A 24171-nucleotide genomic window follows, 5' to 3' on the forward strand; every position below is an offset into this window, starting at 1 on the left:
AGAGAAGAGAACTGACAGTCGGAACGGTAGAGAGACAGCAGAGTACCGGCAGGGAGAGACAGTAGGGTACGGGCAGGGAGGGACAGTAGGGTACGGGCAGGGAGGGACAGTAGGGTACCGGCAGGGAGAGACAGTAGGGTACCGGCAGGGAGAGACAGTAGGGTACCGGCAGGGAGAGACAGTAGGGTACCGGCAGGGAGAGACAGCAGGGTACCGGCAGGGAGAGACAGCAGGGTACCCGGCAGGGAGGGACAGCAGGGTACCGGCAGGGAGAGACAGTAGAGTACCGGCAGGGAGAGACAGTAGGGTACCGGCAGGGAGAGACAGTAGAGTACCGGCAGGGAGAGACAGTAGGGTACCGGCAGGGAGAGACAGTAGGGTACCGGCAGGGAGAGACAGTAGGGTACCGGCAGGGAGAGACAGTAGGGTACCGGCAGGGAGAGACAGTAGGGTACCGGCAGGGAGGGACAGCAGGGTACCGGCAGGGAGGGACAGCAGGGTACCGGCAGGGAGGGACAGCAGGGTACCGGCAGGGAGAGACAGCAGGGTACCGGCAGGGAGAGACAGTAGGGTACCGGCAGGGAGAGACAGCAGGGTACCGGCAGGGAGAGACAGTAGGGTACCGGCAGGGAGAGACAGTAGGGTACCGGCAGGGAGAGACAGTAGAGTACCGGCAGGGAGAGACAGTAGGGTACCGGCATGGAGAGACAGTAGAGTACCGGCAGGGAGAGACAGTAGAGTACCGGCAGGGAGAGACAGTAGGGTACCGGCAGGGAGAGACAGTAGAGTAGAGTACCGGCAGGGAGAGACAGTAGGGTACCGGCAGGGAGAGACAGTAGAGTAGAGTACCGGCAGGGAGAGACAGTAGAGTACCGGCAGGAAGAGACAGTAGGGTACCGGCAGGGAGAGACAGTAGAGTACCGGCAGGGAGAGACAGTAGAGTACCGGCAGGGAGAGACAGTAGAGTACCGGCAGGGAGAGACAGTAGGGTACCGGCAGGGAGAGACAGTAGGGTACCGGCAGGGAGAGACAGCAGGGTACCGGCAGGGAGAGACAGCAGGGTACTGGCAGGGAGAGACAGTGTTTCTTCTTAAAGATACGGGTAGAAGTGAAGGGAGGAAGAGAAGGGCGTGTGTGTGTCTGTGTGAGTGTGTCTGTGTGTGTGTCCATCTCTGCGTGTGTCAACCAGCCTGTCGTGTAGCCAGTAATCCTAGTCTACTAATCTTCGTCCAGCGATGGATGATTTTCACGCCCAGGAAGGCTGACCATCCCTGGGGAACAGCTGCATGCCGGCCTGGGCCAACTGGCAAGGAATGGCAGCCAGAGCCAAGCTCTCTCTGTGTCTGTGTGTGTGTGTGTGTGTGTGTGTGTGTGTACCTGTCCTTGCCGTTCTGTACCCCCTGGTCCAGCGAAGCTCTCTCAGTGAGAGGAGAGTTTCTGCTGCGACCCGACAATATGCTATTCTGTAGAGAGAGATCGAGGGGGGAGAGAGAGAGAGATCGAGGGGGGAGAGAGAGAGATCGAGGGGGGAGAGAGAGAGAGATCGAGGGGGGAGAGAGAGAGAGATCGAGGGGGGAGAGAGAGAGAGGCGAGAGAGAGAGATTGAGGGGGAGAGAGAGGCGAGAGAGGAGGGGGGAAAGAGGACAGGGTATAATTGTGGTATAGAACAATGTCATCAACACATGAATCTAAACCATGCACTCATAACTCGACTGTGGAGTGGAGTGGAGTAGAGTGGTGGAGTGGTGTGGTGTAGAGTGGTGTAGAGTGATGTGTGGAGTGGTGTAGAGTGGTGGAGTGGTGTGGTGTGGTGTAGAGTGGTGTGTGGAGTGGTGTAGAGTGGTGTAGAGTGGTGTGTGGAGTGGTGTAGAGTGGTGGAGTGGTGTGGTGTGGTGTAGAGTGGTGTGTGGAGTGGTGTAGAGTGGTGTGTGGAGTGGTGTAGAGTGGTGGAGTGGTGTGGTGTAGAGTGGTGTGTGGAGTGGTGTAGAGTGGTGGAGCGGTGTGGTGTGGTGTAGAGTGGTGTAGAGTGGTGTGGTGTGGAGTGGTGTAGAGTGGAGTAGTGTGTGTGGAGTGGTGTAGAGTGGTGTAGAGTGGTGTGGTGTGGAGTGGTGTAGAGTGGAGTAGTGTGTGTGGAGTGGTGTGGAGTGGAGTAGTGTGTGTGGAGTGGTGTGGAGTGGAGTAGTGTGTGTGGAGTGGAGTAGTGTGTGTGGAGTGGTGTGGAGTGGAGTAGTGTGTGTGGAGTGGAGTAGTGTGTGTGGAGTGGAGTAGTGTGTGTGGAGTGGAGTAGTGTGTGTGGAGTGGTGTGGTGTGGTGTAGAGTGGTGGAGTGGTGTGGTGTGGTGTAGAGTGGTGTAGAGTGATGTGTGGAGTGGTGTAGAGTGGTGTGTGTGGTGTGGTGTAGAGTGGTGGAGTGGTGTGGTGTGGTGTAGAGTGGTGTAGAGTGGTGTGTGGAGTGGTGTAGAGTGGTGTGGTGTGTGTGGAGTGAAGTAGTGTGTGTGGAGTGGTGTGGTGTGTGTGGAGTGGTGTGGAGTGGTGTGTGGAGTGGTGTAGAGTGGTGTGGAGTGGAGTGGTGAAGAGTGGTGTGGTGAAGAGTGGTGTGGTGAAGAGTGGTGTGGTGAAGAGTGGTGTGGTGAAAAGTGGTGTGGTGAAAAGTGGTGTGGTGAAGAGTGGTGTGGTGAAGAGTGGTGTGGTGAAGAGTGGTGTGGTGAAGAGTGGTGTGGTGAAGAGTGGTGTGGTGAAGAGTGGTGTGGTGAAGAGTGGTGTGGTGAAGAGTGGTGTGGTGAAGAGTGGTGTAGAGTGGAGTGGTGTAGAGTGGAGTGGTGTAGAGTAGAGTGGTGTAGAGTAGAGTGGTGTAGAGTAGAGTGGTGTAGAGTAGAGTGGTGTAGAGTGGTGTAGAGTGGTGTAGAGTAGAGTGGTGTGTGTGGAGTGGTGTAGAGTAGAGTGGTGTAGAGTAGAGTGGTGTGGAGTGGTGTGGTGTAGAGTGGTGTGTGTGCTCACGGTAGAGGGTGTGGCACTCTTCTTGCGGTCAGAGACCAGCGGGCTGGTCAAAACTTTGGCCGAGCTGCCAGATCCTTTCCTCCCAGAATCCTCCTTGTTGTCTCCCTGACCACGCCCCCTGGCAGAAGACCCTGAGAGAGAGACAGAGAGAGAGACAGAGACAGAGAGAGAGACAGAGAGAGAGAGAAAGAGAGAAAGAGAGAGAGAGAGAAAGAGAGAAAGAGAGAGAGAGAGAGACACAGAGAGAGACAGAGAGAGACAGAGAGAGACAGAGAGAGAAAGAGAGAGAAAGAGACAGAGAGAGAGACACAGAGAAAGAGAGAGAGAGAGAGAGAGACACAGAAAGAGAGAGAGAGAGACACAGAGAAAGAGAGAGAGACAGAGAGAGAGAGACAGAGAGAGAGACAGAGCGACAGACAGAGAGACAGAGAGACAGAGAGAGAGAGAGAGAGACAGAGAGAGAGACAGACTGAAAGAAGTACATAGGCACCGAAGCCATAAGTCCATCCTCCTCCGGTGTGAAGCTTTCCCAAGCTTCATATTTAGGATCAGCTTCCCATCCCCCAGAACATTAAAAAGTCCCGTTGAGAACAAATCCCTATTTACAATGACGGCCTAGGAACGGTGGGTTAACTGCCTTGTTCAGGGGCAGAAAGACAGATTTTTACCTCGTCAACTCGGGGATTCAATCTAGCAACCTTTCGGTTACTGGCCCAACGCTCTAATCACTAGGCTACCCTGCCGCCCCCATCAAAACAGCATATTAACACTCTTAAGTAGGTCAGGAGCCAGACAGGAAGCCTAAGAAGGAACAAAAATGAATGATTTAGGCTGTATTACTTCAAGGTTATACTCTACATAGACAGCCATTGTGATAGTGAGTGTGACACTCTAGGCTGGTAGAGAAACAGGAACATTAAGGCTCAGCATTTACACTACATTGTGTTGTATTAAATCGTAGTCTATAAATTACGCATATTAGACTGTGACTTAAATACAAATTACATGTTTGTTTTTTTAAAATGCCTTAATAGTTTCTACATTGCCTTTGAATTCATGTTTAGAAACAGCAGTTTGTCCAGAGCGCGTGTCTTCAGGCTCATGTGATGGTGTCTGGAGAACAGGCCAGAACAGAACAGAACAGGCCAGAACAGAACAGACCAGAACAGGCCAGAACAGAACAGACCAGACCAGAACAGAACAGGCCAGAACAGAACAAGCCAGAACAGACCAGAACAGAACAGGCCAGAACAGACCAGAACAGAACAGACCAGAACAGACCAGAACAGAACAGAACAGAACAGACCAGAACAGACCAGAACAGGCCAGAACAGAACAGACCAGAACAGAAAAGAACAGAACAGGCCAGAACAGACCAGAACAGAACAGGCCAGAACAGACCAGAACAGAACAGACCAGAACAGAACAGAACAGGCCAGAACAGACCAGAACAGAACAGGCCAGACCAGAACAGAACAGAACAGAACAGGCCAGAACAGACCAGAACAGAACAGACCAGAACAGGCCAGAACAGGCCAGACCAGAACAGCAGCGGGGAAGACCCTCTCCTCGCTTGCAGAGCCACTAGGGATGCCACTCTTGCCAGACTGGGCAGAATTTTGGGCAGATTTTCAAAATGTAAAGCTCCTTGAAAGTTGGAATATGCCAGGCCTATGGGGCCAAAATCAATTATGGCCTATTGTATGGCTAATAGAACAAAAACGAAATAAACTTTTAAGCGATCTGATTTTTTTAGTTTAGAAATACTTTGCTACAATGACACAGTTATCTACCCACGTCGTTCCTTTCTGTTAGCATGTACACGTAGTAAGCACACTATCATGCTCATGGGATACCTGCCTTTTCAGATTCCACATGGATTCTTTAGTTGTGGACATTACATCACCACACTCCCTCTCTTGCTATTGGTCCACATCTTCGTAGTACCCTGACTACACCGCTCGCGTCGCGTGTTCCAAAATACATTTTGGAATCTATGTTATTCAATTATTGTACCCACACTGCTCACGCACGTCAATGAGCTTCTGCGTTGCCAAGGGCTCAAATAGATGTCATTCCTATTTCTGACCCAGACACGCTGCAAGTCCCGCCTCTCCCATCTCCTCATTGGTTTATAGAAGCAGGTACCCACGTGCCATCTCCTCATTGGTTTATAGAAGCAGGTACCATCTCATTGGTTATACCCACGTGGGTGATTGAAAGACGAACTGTGTTGCTGGTTGTCGTGGTAATATTATGGAAGTTTAGATGCCAATCACCGTATAAGTTCAAATATGAAAAACCCTGGAAGGAGGAGAGGTGACTTGAAACGATTCGGTTTACCATTGTATGTGTGGATTAATTGTCCGAGTAGAGGACCTTGTGCATTTCAGGTAAAATAACAACTCAATGTTTATATCACAGGACAAATTAGCTAGCAAGTGCAAACCAGCTAGATAAATTGCCATACGTGTTTCATGCTTTTCGACCTGTCCCCAAATGAATGTAATTGGTTCAGAGTTTGTTTTGATATTTTAACCTGAGTGTCGTGATCGCGTTTGGTGTGGGGGGACTAAAATAAATGTATGCACGATGAGCGCGCAGCCGGTTTTGGGTTCCGTGTAAGACACCTTGATTTAGCACGTTTTTCTGATGTTTCTTTAGCTACTGTCTCCATCACAAGGGCCTTTCACAGCACACAAGTAGACTACAGATGCATGCTGGGCCGGACATGCTGTGAGCTCCTGAAGTGAGCGCTACTGGAGCGGGCGAGAAGGCCGACGCTCCAACCTTTGGGAATCTCACTCCTCGCTCCGATCGCATTCTCTGCTGGTGATGACACCCAGGCGAACCAAAAACCCACCAAACAGTCAGTTTAAACAGCCCTCACACTCATTATCATCATTATCACAATGTTCACTAATTTCACAGTATTATTCCAAACTCATAGTGTGGAAATATAAAACACAGGAACAAAAACACGTTTTTGACTACGGCGCCCCTTTAACCATTAGTGGGGAAAATGCAAAACTGACCCAAGATCAGCATCTAGGGATCACTTGACTGAATTCCTTCCCTCCTCTCCAATCAAACACACGTATCTCACCCTGGTCAGTGGCTCTGCGGGGTTTCTGGTTGGACGATACGCTGCGCTGTACCTTGCTGGGCGGGGACGGGGCGCTACTTTTCGAGAGTTCATTTCCTGGGCGGGGCTTAATGATGCCCTCATCCAGCTGGAGAACAGGAAATAAGAGAATTCATCAGAGAGAGAGAGACATAGAAAGACACAGAGAGAGAGACAGAGAGACACACAGAGCGAGACAGAGAGACACAGAGAGAGAGACACAGAGAGAGAGAGACACAGAGCGAGACAGAGAGACACAGAGAGAGAGACACAGAGAGAGACATAGAGACAGAGACAGACACAGAGAGAGAGAGAGAGACACAGAGAGAGAAAGAGAGAGACAGAGAGAGAAAGAGAGAGACAGAGAGAGAAAGAGAGAGACAGAGAGAGAGACAGAGAGAGAAAGAGAGAGACAGAGAGAGAGACACAGAGAGAGAAAGAGACAGAGAGAGAGACAGAGACACGGAGAGAGAGAGACAGAGAGAGAGACACAGAGAGAGAAAGAGAGAGACAGAGAGAGAGACACAGAGAGAGAAAGAGAGAGACAGAGAGAGAGACAGAGACACGGAGAGAGAGAGACAGAGAGAGAGACAGAGAGAGAAAGAGAGAGACAGAGAGAGAGACAGACACGGAGAGAGAGAGACAGAGAGAGAGACAGAGAGAGAGACACAGAGAGAGAAAGAGAGAGACAGAGAGAGAGACAGAGAGACGGAGAGAGAGACACAGAGAGAGGGACACCAAGAAACACAGAGTATATGTGAGTGTGTATCTGTGTACTTCGTGGTTTGTGTAGTCCACTAGTAGTGTGTGTGTGTGTGTACACCTTGTGGTTTGTGTAGTCCACTAGTAGTGTGTGTGTGTGTGTACACCTCGTGGTTTGTGTAGTCCAGTAGTAGTGTGTGTATATGTGTGTGTGTGTGTGTACACACCTCGTGGTTTGTGTAGTCCAGTAGTAGTAGTGTGTGTGTGTACACCTCGTGGTTTGTGTAGTCCAGTAGTAGTGTGTGTGTGTGTGTGTGTGTGTGTGTGTGTGTGTGTATACACCTCGTGGTTTGTGTAGTCCAGTAGTAGTGTGTGTGTGTGTGTGTACACCTCGTGGTTTGTGTAGTCCAGTAGTAGTGTGTGTGTACACCTCGTGGTTTGTGTAGTCCAGTAGTAGTGTGTGTGTGTGTGTGTGTGTGTTTGTGTGTGTACACCTCGTGGTTTGTGTAGTCCAGTAGTAGTAGTAGTGTGTGTGTGTGTGTGTGTGTACACCTCGTGGTTTGTGTAGTCCAGTAGTAGATACGTGGCCATGACTTCGTTGTATTTCTGGTTGACCAGCGAGTCCTGCACCTCCTCCATGGAGTAACCCATCTGAATCATGATCTCTATTCACACACACACACACACACACACACACACACACACACACACATTAGTATTATACAGTACATACGATGATAGAAACGTATAAGAGCAATTTGAGGCTGGTGTTTTAGAGTCTACCTGTTCTCTTGGGGTCCTTGTAGTCAGGCATGGGCTCTATGTACGGTTTCAACTCCTCCTCTTCATGACCCACATTCATCCACCTATCCTTCATTATCTGCTGCTGGGGGGAATAGGGGAGGAGAGGAGGAGGAGAGATGGGGATAGGAAGAGGAGGAGAGAGGAGAGGAAGAGGAGGCAGAGAGAGGAGGAGAGGAAGAGAAGAGGAGGAAGAGAGAGGAGAGGAAGAGGAGGAGGAGAGATGAGCAGAGGAAGAGAAGGGGGGAAGAGAGGAGGAGAGGAAGAGGAGGAGGAGAGGAAGAGAAGAGGAGGAAGAGAGAGGAGAGGAAGAGAAGAGGAGGAAGAGAGAGGAGGAGAGAGGAGAAGAGGAAGAGAAGGGGGGGAGGAGAGAGGACAAGAGGAAGAGAAGGGGGGAAGAGAGGAGAAGGGGAAGAGAAGGAGAGAGGAGGAGAGGAAGAGGAGGAGGAGAGAGGAGAGGAAGAGAAGAGGAGGAAAAGAGAGGAGAGAGGAGAAGAGGAAGAGAAGGGGGGGAGGAGAGAGGAGAGGAAGAGAAGGAGAGAGGAGGAGAGGAAGAGGAGGAGGAGAGGAAGAGAAGAGGAGGAAGAGAGAGGAGGAGAGGAAGAGAAGGGGGAAGAGAGGAGGAGAGGAAGAGAAGGGGGAAGAGAGGAGGAGAGGAAGAGAAGGGGGAAGAGAGGAAGAGGAGGAGAGGAAGAGAAGGGGGGAAGAGAGGGAAGAGGAGAGAGGAGGAGAAGAAGAGGTGGGGGGAAGAGAGGTGGGAGGAGGAGAGGTCGGAGGAGAGGCGGAGGAAGAGAGGCGGAGGAGAGGAAGAGAGGCAGAGAAGAGGAAGAGAGTAAAGGGTATAATGTAGACAATAGGAAGAGGGGAACAGAGAGGGGAACAGAGAGGGACAACAGAGAGGGACAACAGAGAGGGGGAACAGAGAGGGGGAACAGAGAGGGGAAAAGAGAGGGGAACAGAGAGGGGAACAGAGAGGGACAACTGTAGCTCACACAAAGAAAACAATAAGTATTTAAATATTCAGGTTAGGAAACATTTTATAGCCAGGGGACATGTCAGGGGTCAAAGGTGAGTGGTCACAGCGGTCAGGCGTTAAAGGTGACTGACTGACCTCCAGGCTGCCTCTCTTGGTGGGGTTGAGGATCAGGAACTTCTTCAGTAGGTTTTCACAGTCTGTTGACATGTAGAACGGAATACGGTATTTCCCCCTCAACACACGCTCTCTCAACTCCTATAAGGGGAGAGAGATGGGAGAGGTCAGAGGTCAATCTAGACATGTAGAACGGAATACAGTACTTCCCCCTCAACACGCGCTCTCTCAACTCCTATAGGAGGAGAGAGATCAGAGGTCAGACATGTAGAACGGAATACGGTGCTTCCCCCTCAACACGCGCTCTCTCAACTCCTATAGGGGGAGAGAGATGGGAGAGGTCAGAGGTCAGACATATAGAACGGAATACGGTACTTCCCCCTCAACACGCGCTCTCTCAACTCCTATAGGGGGAGAGAGATGGGAGAGGTCAGAGGTCAGACATGTAGAACGGAATACGGTACTTCCCCCTCAACACGCGCTCTCTCAACTCCTATAGGAGGAGAGAGATGGGAGAGGTCAATCTAGACATGTAGAACGGAATACGATACTTCCCCCTCAACACGCGCTCTCTCAACTCCTATAGGAGGAGAGAGATGGGAGAGGTCAGACATGTAGAACAGGATAAGGTATTTCCATAGAGATAGATAGAGGACTCATCTTTGTATCTGTGCCATTATAGGGTCTGTGACAGCCTCAATGGTGCTGCCTGTGCTATCTCCATTTTAAAGTAGTACATTTTCTTCTTCACGATTGGCTGATCCCTCCTGATGACCCAGTTAAACATGACTCTAACATGACTTCAACCAATGAAGTTGGAAGACCCTCCCAGTTGACTACATTAAAATGGTGGAGGTCCTCAGTGGCGCTGCCCATGGTAATACTGCCTTTTGGCCACTAGAGGCCTCTATCATTCTATATGAGTATTTCCCCCTCAACTCATATAGGGGGAGACAGAGGAGTGATTAGGGGTACGAGGTCAGGGGTTAAGGGTTAGAGGTCAGTCTGTAGAACAGAATACAGATCTCACACACACACACCTCTATGTCACCATCTCACACACCCGCCCACCCCTCCCTCCATCTCCCCACACACACCTTGAGGTTCTGTCCATCGAAGGGCAGCGACCCTGACACCAGTGTGTACAGGATGACCCCCAGGCTCCAGACGTCCACCTCGGGTCCGTCGTACTTCTTCCCCTGGAACAGCTCTGGGGCGGCGTAGGGAGGAGAACCACAGAACGTGTCCAGCTTACTGCCCATTACAAACTCATTACTGAAGCCAAAGTCTGCTATCTTGATGTTCATGTCAGAGTCCAGGAGTAGGTTCTCAGCCTGGTGGGGAGAGGAGAGAGAGAGGAAGGGAGAGAGAGGGAGAGAGGAGAGAGGGGGAGAGAGGAGAGAGGGGGAGAGAGGAGAGGAGAGAGAGAGAGGAAGAGAGGAGAGAGGGCGAGGGAGAGAGAGGAGAGAGGGGGAGAGAGAGGAGAGAGGGGGAGAGAGGGGGGAGAGAGAGGGGAAAGAGAGGAGAGGGGGAGAGAGAGGTGAAAGAGAGGAGAGAGGGGGAGAAAGGGGGAGAGAGAGGGGAAAGAGAGGAGAGAGGGGGAGAAAGGGGGAAGAGAGAGGAGAGAGGGGGCGAGAGAGAGAGAGGAGAGAGGGGGAGAGAGAGGAGAGAGGGGAGAAAGGAGAGGAGAGAGGGGGGAGAGAGAGAGGAGAGAGGGGGAGAAAGGGGGAGAGAGAGAGGAGAGAGGGGGAGAGAGAGAGAGGAGAGAGGGGGGAGAGAGAGAGGAGAGAGGGGGAGAAAGGGGGAGAGAGAGAGGAGAGAGGGGGAGAGAGGAAGGGAGAGAGAGAGAGGAAAGAGAGGAGAGAGGAAGGGAGAGAGAGAGGAAAGAGAGGAGAGAGGAAGGGAGAGAGAGAGGAAAGAGAGGAGAGAGGGGGAGAGAGGAAGGGAGAGAGAGAGGAAAGAGAGGAGAGAGGAAGGGAGAGAGGAAGGGAGAGAGAGAGGAAAGAGAGGAGAGAGGGGGAGAGAGGAGAGAGGGGGAGAGAGGAAAGAGAGGAGAGAGGAAGGGAGAGAGAGAGGAAAGAGAGGAGAGAGGGGGAGAGAGGAAGGGAGAGAGAGAGGAAAGAGAGGAGAGAGGAGGGGAGAGAGGAAGGGAGAGAGAGAGGAAAGAGAGGAGAGAGGAGGGGAGAGAGGAAGGGAGAGAGGAAGGGAGAGAGAGAGGAAAGAGAGGAGAGAGAGAGGAAAGAGAGGAAGGGAGAGAGAGAGGAAAGAGAGATGCACTCAGTAACCTTTTTATTCTCTAGTTCCCTATGCAAAGTTTGTGTTTGTCATTTTCTAAAAAGGAAGCGAAAGAGTCCAAACATCAAACAATGAGCAGACAAATTGCCAGTTAGCCTGGTCCCAGATCTGTTTGATGCTAGTTAGCCTGGTCCCAGATCCGTTTGATGCTAGTTAGCCTGGTCCCAGATCCGTTTGATGCTAGTTAGCCTGGTCCCAGATCTGTTTGATGCCAGTTAGCCTGATCCCAGATCCGTTTGATGCCAGTTAGCCTGATCCCAGATCAGTGTGATGCTAGTTAGCCTGGTCCCAGATCAGTGTGATGCTAGTTAGCCTGGTCACAGATCTGTTTGATGCCAGTTAGCCTGGTCCCAGATCCGTTTGTTGTCCCCCACGGCGAAATCGGGGACTGTGGATCGGTGACACGCAAGATTTTGCGAAACTTGGGTGAATGATGTGTCTTGCCATAGAGATCCGGAAATTTACCAAATTACACCGATTGGCCCAAGGCGGGAGCTAAAGTACTTAAGGACTCACTAAACAGAGAACATCCCTGGTCGTCCCTACTGCCTCTGATCTGGAGGACTCACTAAACAGAGAACATCCCTGGTCATCCCTACTGCCTCTGATCTGGAGGACTCACTAAACAGAGAACATCCCTGGTCATCCCTACTGCCTCTGATCTGGAGGACTCACTAAACAGAGAACATCCCTGGTCATCCCTACTGCCTCTGATCTGGAGGACTCACTAAACAGAGAACATCGCTGGTCATCCCTACTGCCTCTGATCTGGAGGACTCACTAAACAGAGAACATCCCTGGTCATCCCTACTGCCTCTGATCTGGTGGACTCACTAAACAGAGAACATCCCTGGTCGTCCCTACTGCCTCTGATCTGGAGGACTCACTAAACAGAGAACATCCCTGGTCGTCCCTACTGCCTCTGATCTGGAGGACTCACTAAACAGAGAACATCCCTACTGCCTCTGATCTGGAGGACTCACTAAACAGAGAACATCCCTGGTCATCCCTACTGCATCTGATCTGGAGGACTCACTAAACAGAGAACATCCCTACTACCTCTGATCTGGAGGACTCACTAAACAGAGAACATCCCTGGTCATCACTACTGCCTCTGATCTGGAGGACTCACTAAACAGAGAACATCCCTGGTCATCACTACTGCCTCTGATCTGGAGGACTCACTAAACAGAGAACATCCCTGGTCATCCCTACTGCCTCTGATCTGGTGGACTCACTAAACAGAGAACATCCCTGGTCATCCCTACTGCCTCTGATCTGGAGGACTCACTAAACAGAGAACATCCCTGGTCATCCCTACTGCCTCTAATCTGGAGGACTCACTAAACAGAGAACATCCCTGGTCATCCCTACTGCCTCTGATCTGGAGGACTCACTAAACAGAGAACATCCCTGGTCCCTACTACCTCTGATCTGGCGGACTCACTAAACAGAACATCCCTGGTCATCCCTACTACCTCTGATCTGGTGGACTCACTAAACAGAGAACATCCCTGGTCGTCCCTACTGCCTCTGATCTGGAGGACTCACTAAACAGAGAACATCCCTGGTCATCCCTACTGCCTCTGATCTGGAGGACTCACTAAACAGAGAACATCCCTGGTCATCCTTACTGCCTCTGATCTGGAGGACTCACTAAACAGAGAACATCCCTGGTCGTCCCTACTGCCTCTGATCTGGAGGACTCACTAAACAGAGAACATCCCTGGTCATCCCTACTGCCTCTGATCTGGTGGACTCACTAAACAGAGAACATCCCTGGTCGTCCCTACTGCCTCTGATCTGGAGGACTCACTAAACAGAGAACATCCCTGGTCATCCCTACTGCCTCTGATCTGGAGGACTCACTAAACAGAGAACATCCCTGGTCATCCCTATTGCCTCTGATCTGGAGGACTCACTAAACAGAGAACATCCCTGGTCGTCCCTACTGCCTCTGATCTGGAGGACTCACTAAACAGAGAACATCCCTGGTCATCCCTACTGCCTCTGATCTGGAGGACTCACTAAACAGAGAACATCCCTGGTCGTCCCTACTGCCTCTGATCTGGAGGACTCACTAAACAGAGAACATCCCTGGTCGTCCCTACTGCCTCTGATCTGGAGGACTCACTAAACAGAGAACATCCCTGTTCATCCCTACTGCCTCTGATCTGGAGGACTCACTAAACAGAGAACATCCCTGGTCGTCCCTACTGCCTCTGATCTGGAGGACTCACTAAACAGAGAACATCCCTGGTCGTCCCTACTGCCTCTGATCTGGAGGACTCACTAAACAGAGAACATCCCTGGTCATCACTACTGCCTCTGATCTGGAGGACTCACTAAACAGAGAACATCCCTGGTCGTCCCTACTGCCTCCGATCTGGAGGACTCACTAAACAGAGAACATCCCTGGTCATCCCTACTGCCTCTGATCTGGAGGACTCACTAAACAGAGAATATCCCTGGTCGTCCCTACTGCCTCTGATCTGGAGGACTCACTAAACAGAGAACATCCCTGGTCGTCCCTACTGCCTCTGATCTGGAGGACTCACTAAACAGAGAACATCCCTGTTCATCCCTACTGCCTCTGATCTGGAGGACTCACTAAACAGAGAACATCCCTGGTCGTCCCTACTGTCTCTGATCTGGAGGACTCACTAAACAGAGAACATCCCTGGTCATCACTACTGCCTCTGATCTGGCGGACTCACTAAACAGAGAACATCCCTGGTCGTCCCTACTGCCACTGATCTGGAGGACTCACTAAACAGAGAACATCCCTGGTCATCCCTACTGCCTCTGATCTGGAGGACTCACTAAACAGAGAACATCCCTGGTCGTCCCTACTGCCTCTGATCTGGAGGACTCACTAAACAGAGAACATCCCTGGTCATCCCTACTGCCTCTGATCTGGCGGACTCACTAAACAGAGAACATCCCTGGTCGTCCCTACTGCCACTGATCTGGAGGACTCACTAAACAGAGAACATCCCTGGTCATCCCTACTGCCTCTGATCTGGAGGACTCACTAAACAGAGAACATCCCTGGTCGTCCCTACTGCCTCTGATCTGGAGGACTCACTAAACAGAGAACATCCCTGGTCATCCCTACTGCCTCTGATCTGGAGGACTCACTAAACAGAGAACATCCCTGGTCGTCCCTACTGCCTCTGATCTGGAGGACTCACTAAACAGAGAACATCCCTGGTCATCCCTACTGCCTCTGATCTGGAGGACTCACTAAACAGAGAACATCCCTGGTCGTCCCTACTGCCTCTGATCTGGAGGACTCACTAAACACACAGGCTTCGTCTGTAAATGAGATCTGAATGTTGGAGTGAAATGATTCATACTTTTACTTTTTATACTTAAGTACATTTTAGCAATTTCATTTACATTTGATACTTAAGTATATTTAAAACCAAATACTTTTACTCAAGTAGTATGTCACTGCCGACTACAACGCAGAGCACTATAACTTTAAACTATACACTGCAGAGCGAGGAGCAGAGAAGGCTGTGTTGCCTAGCAACAGGAAGGTGTTCTCGGCACGAGCGCTCAGCGTCAAATAGAACACGATGACATCATCAGACAAGAGACAACTCTGAACACACAGACACCGATGGGCAAGTGACTGTTAGGAGCCTGTGTAAAGGTCATAGTTCAAGCTCTTCCGGCCGTAGCCCCCAGCCCGTAAGCCCCCAGCTACTTAGTCCCCATCTACTTAGCCCCCAGCTACTTGGTCCCCAGCTACTTGGTCCCCAGCTACTTGGCGCACACACACGCGTTATAGTGTGTAGAGGGAGAGTCTCACCTTCAGATCTCTGTGGACAATACACTTCTGGTGACAGTACTGGACTGCTGACACGATCTAAACAGGGATGGAGAGAAGGATTGAGAATGGGGAGGAGGAAAGCAAATAAACCCCATCTCTCATTCATTCATTCATACACACACTTGCTCCTCACCTGTCTGAATTTGGCACGCGCCTCCTTTTCTTTCATCCTCCCATGAGCGACCAGGTAATCAAACACCTCCCCTGGAGGACAGAGGAGAGGAGCGAGGGGGAGAGGAGTGAGAGGAGCGAGGGGGGAGAGGAGCGAGGGGGGAGAGGAGAGAGAGGAGCGAGGGGGAGAGGAGCGAGGGGGGAGAGGAGCGAGGGGGGAGAGGAGAGAGAGGAGCGAGGGGGAGAGGAGAGAGAGGAGCGAGGGGGAGAGGAGAGAGGGGGGAGAGGAGCGAGGAGAGAGGGGGGATAGGAGAGGAGCGTGGGGGAAGAGGAGCGAGGGGGAGAGGAGAGGGGGGAGAGGAGAGGAGGGAGAGGAGCGAGAGGAGAGAGGGGGGAGAGGGGAGAGGAGCGAGGGGGGAGAGGAGAGAGGGGGGAGAGGAGAGAGGGGGGAGAGGAGAGAGGAGCGAGGGGGAGAGGAGAGGGGGGAGAGGAGAGGAGGGAGAGGAGCGAGAGGAGAGAGGGGGGAGAGGGGAGAGGAGCGAGGGGGGAGAGGAGCGAGGGGGGAGAGGAGCGAGGGGGAAGAGGAGCGAGGGGGAAGAGGAGCAGGGGGAGAGGAGCGAGGGGGAGAGGGGGGAGAGGAGGAGAGGAGAGAGGGGGAGAGGAGCGAGGGGGGAGAGGAGAGAGGGGGGAGAGGAGAGAGGGGGGAGAGGAGAGAGGAGCGAGGGGGAGAGGAGCGAGGGGGAGAGGAGCGAGGGGAGAGGAGAGGAGGGAGAGGAGCGAGGGGGAGAGGAGAGGAGGGAGAGGAGCGGAGGGAGAGGAGCAAGGGGGAGAGGAGAGGAGGGAGAGGAGCAAGGGGGAGAGGAGAGAGGGGGGAGAGGAGCGAGGGGGAGAGGAGCGAGGGGGGAGAGGAGCGAGGGGGAGAGGAGAGAGGGGGGAGAGGAGAGAGAGGAGGGAGAGGAGAGAGGGGGGAGAGGAGAGAGGGGGGAGAGGAGCGAGGGGGAGAGGAGCGAGGGGGAGGAGAGAGGGGAGAGGAGCGAGGGGCGAGGGGGAGAGGAGCGAGGGGAGAGAGGAGCGAGGGGAGAGAGGGGAGAGAGGAGAGAGGGGGAGAGGAGCGAGGGGGAGGAGAGAGGGGAGAGGAGCGAGGGGGGAGAGGAGCGAGGTGGAGGAGAGAGGGGGGAGAGGAGCGAGGGGGAGAGGAGAGAGGGGGGAGAGGAGCGAGGGGGAGAGGAGAGAGGGGGGAGAGGAGCGAGGGGGGAGAGGAGAGAGAGGAGCGAGGCGAGAGAGGAGGGAGAGGAGCGAGGGGGGAGAGGAGCGAGGGGGAGGAGAGAGGGGAGAGGAGAGAGGAGCGAGGGGGGAGAGGAGCGAGGGGGGAGAGGAGAGAGGGGGAGAGGAGCGAGGGGGGAGAGGAGCGAGGGGGAGGAGAGAGGGGGGAGAGGAGCGAGGGGCGAGGGGGAGAGGAGCGAGGGGAGAGAGGGGAGAGAGGAGCGAGGGGAGAGAGGAGCGAGGGGAGAGAGGGGAGAGAGGAGAGAGGGGAGAGAGGAGAGAGGGGGAGAGGAGCGAGGGGGAGGAGCGAGGGGGGAGAGGAGCGAGGGGGGAGAGGAGCGAGGGGGGAGAGGAGCGAGGGGGGAGAGGAGCGAGGTGGAGGAGAGAGGGGGGAGAGGAGAGAGGGGGGAGAGGAGCGAGGAGGGAGAGGAGAGAGGGGGGAGAGGAGCGAGGGGGAGGAGAGAGGGGAGAGGAGAGAGGGGGAAGAGGAGCGAGGGGAGAGAGGAGAGAGGGGGAGAGGAGAGAAGCGAGGGGGGAGAGGAGCGAGGGGGGAGAGGAGCGAGTGGGGAGAGGAGCGAGTGGGGAGAGGAGCGAGGGGGGAGGAGGAGCGAGGGGGGAGGAGGAGCGAGGGGGGAGGAGGAGCGAGGGGGGAGAGGAGCGAGGAGGGAGAGGAGCGAGGAGGGAGGAGGAGCGAGGAGGGAGGAGGAGCGAGGGGGAGAGGAGCGAGGAGGGAGAGGAGAGAGGAGTGAGGGGGAGAGGAGAGAGGGGGAGAGGAGAGAGGGGGAGAGGAGCGAGGGGGAGAGGGGGAGAGGAGGAGAGGAGAGAGGGGGAGAGGAGCGAGGGGGGAGAGGAGAGAGGGGGGAGAGGAGAGAGGGGGGAGAGGAGAGAGGAGCGAGGGGGAGAGGAGCGAGGTGGAGAGGAGCGAGGGGGAGAGGAGAGGAGGGAGAGGAGCGAGGGGAGAGGAGCAAGGGGGAGAGGAGAGGAGGGAGAGGAGCAAGGGGGAGAGGAGAGAGGGGGGAGAGGAGCGAGGGGGAGAGGAGCGAGGGGGAGAGGAGCGAGGGGGGAGAGGAGAGAGGAGTGAGGGGGAGAGGAGAGAGGGGGAGAGGAGCGAGGGGGAGAGGAGCGAGGGGGAGAGGGGGGAGAGGAGGAGAGGAGAGAGGGGGAGAGGAGCGAGGGGGGAGAGGAGAGAGGGGGGAGAGGAGAGAGGAGCGAGGGGGAGAGGAGCGAGGGGGAGAGGAGAGGAGGGAGAGGAGCGAGGGGGAGAGGAGAGGAGGGAGAGGAGCGGAGGGAGAGGAGCAAGGGGGAGAGGAGAGGAGGGAGAGGAGCAAGGGGGAGAGGAGAGAGGGGGAGAGGAGCGAGGGGGGAGAGGAGAGAGGGGGGAGAGGAGAGAGGGGGGAGAGGAGAGAGAGGAGGGAGAGGAGAGAGGGGGAGAGGAGAGAGGGGGGAGAGGAGCGAGGGGGAGAGGAGCGAGGGGGAGGAGAGAGGGGAGAGGAGCGAGGGGCGAGGGGGAGAGGAGCGAGGGGAGAGAGGAGCGAGGGGAGAGAGGGGAGAGAGGAGAGAGGGGAGAGAGGAGCGAGGGGGAGGAGAGAGGGGAGAGGAGCGAGGGGGGAGAGGAGCGAGGTGAGGAGAGAGGGGGGAGAGGAGCGAGTGGGAGAGGAGAGAGGGGGGAGAGGAGCGAGGGGGAGAGGAGAGAGGGGGGAGAGGAGCGAGGGGGGAGAGGAGAGAGAGGAGCGAGGCGAGAGAGGAGGGAGAGGAGAGAGGGGGGAGAGGAGCGAGGGGGAGGAGAGAGGGGAGAGGAGAGAGGAGCGAGGGGGGAGAGGAGCGAGGGGGAGAGGAGCGAGGGGGAGAGGAGAGAGGGGGGAGAGGAGAGAGGGGGGAGAGGAGAGAGAGGAGCGAGGCGAGAGAGGAGGGAGAGGAGCGAGGGGGGAGAGGAGCGAGGGGGGAGAGGAGCGAGGGGGAGAGGAGCGAGGGGAGAGAGGAGCGAGGGGAGAGAGGAGCGAGGGGAGAGAGGAGCGAGGGGAGAGAGGAGAGAGGGGGAGAGGAGAGAGGGGGGAGAGGAGAGAGAGGAGCGAGGCGAGAGAGGGGGAGAGGAGAGAGGGGGGAGAGGAGCGAGGGGGGAGAGGAGCGAGGGGGGAGAGGAGCGAGGGGGGAGAGGAGCGAGGGGGAGGAGAGAGGGGGGAGAGGAGCGAGGGGCGAGGGGGAGAGGAGCGAGGGGAGAGAGGGGAGAGAGGAGCGAGGGGAGAGAGGAGCGAGGGGAGAGAGGGGAGAGAGGAGAGAGGGGGAGAGGAGCGAGGGGGAGGAGCGAGGGGGGAGAGGAGCGAGGGGGGAGAGGAGCGAGGTGGAGGAGAGAGGGGGAGAGGAGAGAGGGGGGAGAGGAGCGAGGGGGGAGAGGAGCGAGAGGAGCGAGGCGAGAGAGGAGGGAGAGGAGAGAGGGGGGAGAGGAGCGAGGGGGAGGAGAGAGGGGAGAGGAGAGAGGGGGGAGAGGAGCGAGGGGCGAGAGGAGCGAGGGGAGAGAGGAGCGAGGGGGAGAGGAGAGAAGCGAGGGGGGAGAGGAGCGAGGGGGGAGAGGAGCGAGGGGGGAGAGGAGCGAGTGGGGAGAGGAGCGAGGGGGGAGGAGGAGCGAGGGGGAGGAGGGGCGAGGGGGGAGAGGAGCGAGGAGGGAGAGGAGCGAGGAGGGAGGAGGAGCGAGGAGGGAGGAGGAGCGAGGAGGGAGGAGGAGCGAGGGGGAGAGGAGCGAGGAGGGAGAGGAGCGAGGGGGGAGAGGAGAGAGGGGGGAGAGGGATGATAGGAGAGATAGGATGAGAGAAGAGAAACAGTCACAGAAAGGTAGCAGTTCTTTAGTTCACCTGAGGGCGTATGAAGGCTACATAGCTATCAAATAGTGAAACATCAGTTCAGGGTCAAAGGGGGAAGGATTTAACTGTTGCACACAAGATGACTCAGGGGAAGTATTTTTGACGCGGGCACACACACTCACCCCCACTGGCATACTCCATGACCAGGTACAATGTCTTCTCCGTCTCGATCACCTCAAATAACTTCACTGTTGAAGGGAGAGGATTGGCGGGAGGGAGAGGGGGGAGAGGGTTGGCGGGAGGGAGAGGGGGGAGAGGGTTGGCGGGAGGGAGAGGGGGGAGAGGGGAGGAGGGAGGGAGAGGGGGGAGAGGGGAGGAGGGAGAAAAAGGGATAATTATTTAGATTCAATCACCTATAGCAGCATAGCTTGGTTCAAGATTCTTTAGCGTGATTCCAGTTCATTGACTTGAAATGATTCTTGATTCAGATTCACTTGACTGTGACAGGATCACTAATAATTGAGTCAGCTCACCTATGTTAGGATGATTCAACAGCTTCATGATTCTCACTTCTCGGAAGAGCTGAAGAGGACAGAGAAGATAGTCAGCACTGTGTGTGTGTGTGTATGTATATATCTCATATCATACTCTGCTACAGGGGGTCCCTGTAGTCCCCTCATGACATGTAATTAAGGCTGGTTTCCTGTAATTAGGTCTCTCTGAGATCTAGACCATCAGAGAGAACATGTAATTAAGGCTGGTTTCCTGTAATTAGGTCTCTCTGAGATCTAGACCATCAGAGAGAACATGTAATTAAGGCTGGTTTCCTGTAATTAGGTCTCTCTGAGATCTAGACCACCAGAGAGAACATGTAATTAAGGCTGGTTTCCTGTAATTAGGTCTCTCTGAGGTCTAGACCACCAGAGAGAACATGTAATTAAGGCTGGTTTCCTGTAATTAGGTCTCTCTGAGATCTAGACCACCAGAGAGAACATGTAATTAAGGCTGGTTTCCTGTAAGTAGGTCTCTCTGAGATCTAGACCACCAGAGAGAAATGGATGGAGAGAGCGAGAGAGACAGCGGGAGAGAGCGAGGGAGAGAGCGAGAGAGAGCGAGGGAGAGAGCGAGGGAGAGAGCGGGAGAGAGCGAGGGAGAGAGCGGGAGAGAGCGAGGGAGAGAGCGGGAGAGAGCGGGAGAGAGCGAGAGAGAGCAGGAGAGAGAGCGAGAGAGAGCAGGAGAGAGAGCAGGAGAGAGCGGGAGAGAGCGGGAGAGAGAGCGGGAGAGAGAGCAGGAGAGAGAGCGGGAGAGAGAGCAGGAGAGAGCGGGAGAGAGCGGGAGAGAGCGGGAGAGAGCGGGAGAGAGCGGGAGAGAGAGCAGGAGAGAGCAGGAGAGAGCAGGAGAGAGCAGGAGAGAGAGTGAGAGAGAGAGCAGGAGAGAGCGGGAGAGAGAGCAGGAGAGAGCGGGAGAGAGAGCGAGACGGGAGAGAGAGCAGGAGAGAGCAGGAGAGAGAGCAGGAGAGAGCGGGAGAGAGAGCGAGACGGGAGAGAGAGCAGGAGAGAGAGCAGGAGAGAGAGTGAGAGAGAGCAGGAGAGAGAGCAGGAGAGAGCGGGAGAGAGAGCGAGACGGGAGAGAGAGTGAGAGAGCGGGAGAGAGAGCGAGACGGGAGAGAGCGGGAGAGAGAGCGAGACGGGAGAGAGAGAGATGAAGAGAGAAAGAGAAAATAGGAGAGAAAAGCACATGAGAGATGGTGAGTAAGAGGAAGGTGTGTGTGTGTGTGTGTGTGTGTGTGTGGGAGTAGTGTGTTATGGTGTGTGCTTATGGTGTGTGTGGGAGTGTGTGTAGTGTGTTATAGTGTGTGTGTGTGTGTGTGTTATGGTGTGTGTGTAGTGTGTTATGTTGTGTGTGTAGTGTGTAGTGTGTAATGGTATGTGTGTAGTGTGTTGTGTTGTGTGTGTAGTGTGTAGTGTGTAATGGTATGTGTGTAGTGTGTTATGTTGTGTGTAGTATGTGTAGTTTGTGTAGTGTGTATAGTGTGTTTTGTGTGTATAGTTTGTGTAGTGTATGTAGAGTGTGTATAGTGTGTGTATAGTGTGTGTATAGTGTGTGTGTGTAGTGTGTATGTAGTGTGTGTATAGTGTGTGTATAGTGTGTGTAGTGTGTGTATAGTGTGTGTATAGTGTGTGTATAGTGTATAGTATGTGTAGTGTGTGTATAGTGTGTGTAGTGTGTGTGTAGTGTGTGTGTGTAGTGTGTATGTAGTGTGTGTGTAGTGTGTGTAGTGTGTATAGTGTGTGTATAGTGTGTGTATAGTGTGTGTGTAGTGTGTATCGTGTGTGTGTATAGTGTGTATAGTGTGTGTATAGTGTGTGTAGTGTGTATAGTGTGTGTAGTGTGTGTGTATAGTGTGTATAGTGTGTGTAGTGTGTGTATATTGTGTGTGTAGGGTGTGTGTAGTGTGTGTATAGTGTGTAGTGTGTGTATAGTGTGTATAGTGTGTATAGTGTGTGTATAGTGTGTGTATAGTGTGTGTATAGTGTGTATAGTGTGTATAGTGTGTGTATAGTGTGTGTATGTAGTGTGTATAGTGTGTATAGTGTATATAGTGTGTGTATATAGTGTATATAGTGTGTATAGTGTGTATGGTGTGTATAGTGTGTGTATAGTGTGTATAGTATGTGTATAGTGTGTGTATATAGTGTGTATAGTGTGTATGGTGTATATAGTGTGTGTATATAGTGTGTATAGTGTGTGTATAGTGTGTATAGTGTGTGTATATAGTGTGTATAGTGTGTGTATAGTGTGTGTATATAGTGTGTATAGTGTGTGTATGTAGTGTGTATAGTGTGTATAGTGTGTGTATAGTGTGTGTATAGTGTGTGTGGTGTATATAGTGTGTGTATATAGTGTATATAGTGTGTATAGTGTGTATAGTGTGTGTATATAGTGTGTATAGTGTGTGTATAGTGTGTGTATAGTGTGTGTATAGTGTGTGTGTAGTGTGTATCGTGTGTGTGTATAGTGTGTATAGTGTGTGTATAGTGTGTGTAGTGTGTATAGTGTGTGTAGTGTGTGTATAGTGTGTGTAGTGTGTGTATATTGTGTGTGTAGTGTGTGTGTAGTGTGTGTAGTGTGTGTATAGTGTGTAGTGTGTGTATAGTGTGTATAGTGTGTATAGTGTGTGTATAGTGTGTGTATATAGTGTGTATAGTGTGTATAGTGTGTGTATAGTGTGTGTATAGTGTGTATAGTGTGTGTATAGTGTGTGTATGTAGTGTGTATAGTGTGTATAGTGTGTATAGTGTATATAGTGTGTGTATATAGTGTATATAGTGTGTATAGTGTGTATGGTGTGTATAGTGTGTGTATAGTGTGTATAGTATGTGTATAGTGTGTGTATATAGTGTGTATAGTGTGTATGGTGTATATAGTGTGTGTATATAGTGTATATAGTGTGTATAGTGTGTGTATAGTGTGTATAGTGTGTGTATATATTGTGTATAGTGTGTGTATAGTGTGTGTATAGTGTGTGTATATAGTGTGTATAGTGTGTGTATGTAGTGTGTATAGTGTGTATAGTGTGTGTATAGTGTGTGTATAGTGTGTGTGGTGTATATAGTGTATGCATATAGTGTATATAGTGTGTATAGTGTGTATAGTGTGTGTGTATATAGTGTGTATAGTGTGTATAGTGTGTATAGTGTGTGTATAGTGTGTGTATAGTGTGTATAGTGTGTGTATAGTGTGTATAGTGTGTGTATATAGTGTGTATAGTGTGTATAGTGTGTATAGTGTGTGTATATAGTGTGTATAGTGTGTGTATATAGTGTGTATAGTGTGTATAGTGTGTGTATAGTGTGTGTATAGTGTGTGTAGTGTATATAGTGTATATAGTGTGTATAGTGTGTATAGTGTGTGTATAGTGTGTATAGTGTATATAGTGTATAGTGTGTGTATAGTGTGTATAGTGTATATAGTGTATATAGTGTGTATAGTGTATAGTGTGTGTATAGTGTGTATAGTGTATATAGTGTATATAGTGTGTATAGTGTGTATAGTGTGTATAGTGTGTGTATATAGTGTGTATGTAGTGTGTATAGTGTGTATAGTGTATGTAGTGTGTATAGTGTATGTAGTGTGTATAGTGTGTGTAGTGTGTATAGTGTATGTAGTGTGTATAGTGTATGTAGTGTATATAGTGTGTATAGTGTGTATAGTGTGTATAGTGTGTGTATAGTGTGTATAGTGTATGTAGTGTGTATAGTGTATGTAGTGTGTATAGTGTATGTAGTGTGTATAGTGTGTATAGTGTATATAGTGTGTATAGTGTGTATAGTGTGTGTATAGTGTGTATAGTGTGTATAGTGTGTATAGTGTGTATAGTGTGTGTATAGTGTGTGTATAGTGTGTGTATATAGTGTGTATAGTGTGTGTATATAGTGTGTGTATATAGTGTGTATATAGTGTGTATAGTGTGTGTATAGTGTGTATAGTGTGTATAGTGTGTGTGTATAGTGTGTATAGTGTGTGTATAGTGTGTGTATATAGTGTGTATATAGTGTGTATAGTGTGTATAGTGTGTATAGTGTGTATATAGTGTGTATAGTGTGTGTATAGTGTGTGTATATAGTGTGTATAGTGTGTGTATATAGTGTGTATAGTGTGTGTATAGTGTGTGTATATAGTGTGTATAGTGTGTATATATAGTGTGTGTATAGTGTGTGTAGTGTGTGTATAGTGTGTGTATAGTGTGTATAGTGTGTATAGAGTGTGTATAGTGTGTATAGTGTGCGTATAGTGTGTGTATAGTGTGTGTGTATAGTGTGTATAGTGTGTGTAGTGTGTGTATAGTGTGTATAATGTGTATAGTGTGTATAGTGTGTGTATAGTGTGTATAGTGTGTATAGTGTGTGTGTATAGTGTGTATAGTGTGTATAGTGTGTGTATAGTGTGTGTATATAGTGTGTATAGTGTGTATATTGTGTGTATAGTGTGTGTATAGTGTGTGTATATAATGTGTATAGTGTGTGTATAGTGTGTGTATATAGTGTGTATAGTGTGTATATATAGTGTGTGTAGTGTGTGTATAGTGTGTGTAGTGTGTGTATAGTGTGTGTATAGTGTGTATAGTGTGTGTATAGTGTGTATAGTGTGTG

The 24171-nt window shown here is 52.0% G+C and overlaps 1 protein-coding gene across 7 annotated transcripts in view; it reads right to left on the reverse strand.

Moving 5' to 3' along the window:
• LOC139415811 (MAP/microtubule affinity-regulating kinase 2b) overlaps positions 1-24171 on the reverse strand; it is a 111900-nt gene that overhangs the window by 37416 nt on the left and 50313 nt on the right. For all 7 annotated transcript variants that reach the window (XM_071163921.1, XM_071163922.1, XM_071163920.1 and 4 more), the window contains exons 4-14: positions 19552-19600; positions 19201-19266; positions 14983-15053; positions 14829-14885; positions 9811-10047; positions 8735-8854; positions 7606-7705; positions 7375-7487; positions 6103-6229; positions 2997-3127; positions 1378-1463 (exon numbers count right to left, since the gene is read on the reverse strand). In XM_071163921.1, coding sequence (XP_071020022.1) covers positions 1378-1463; positions 2997-3127; positions 6103-6229; positions 7375-7487; positions 7606-7705; positions 8735-8854; positions 9811-10047; positions 14829-14885; positions 14983-15053; positions 19201-19266; positions 19552-19600 — 1157 coding nt within the window. The remainder of the gene's footprint in view (positions 1-1377; positions 1464-2996; positions 3128-6102; positions 6230-7374; positions 7488-7605; positions 7706-8734; positions 8855-9810; positions 10048-14828; positions 14886-14982; positions 15054-19200; positions 19267-19551; positions 19601-24171) is intronic.

Source organism: Oncorhynchus clarkii, chromosome 9, assembly GCF_045791955.1.
Source record: "Oncorhynchus clarkii lewisi isolate Uvic-CL-2024 chromosome 9, UVic_Ocla_1.0, whole genome shotgun sequence".
Lineage (NCBI taxonomy): Eukaryota > Metazoa > Chordata > Actinopteri > Salmoniformes > Salmonidae > Oncorhynchus > Oncorhynchus clarkii.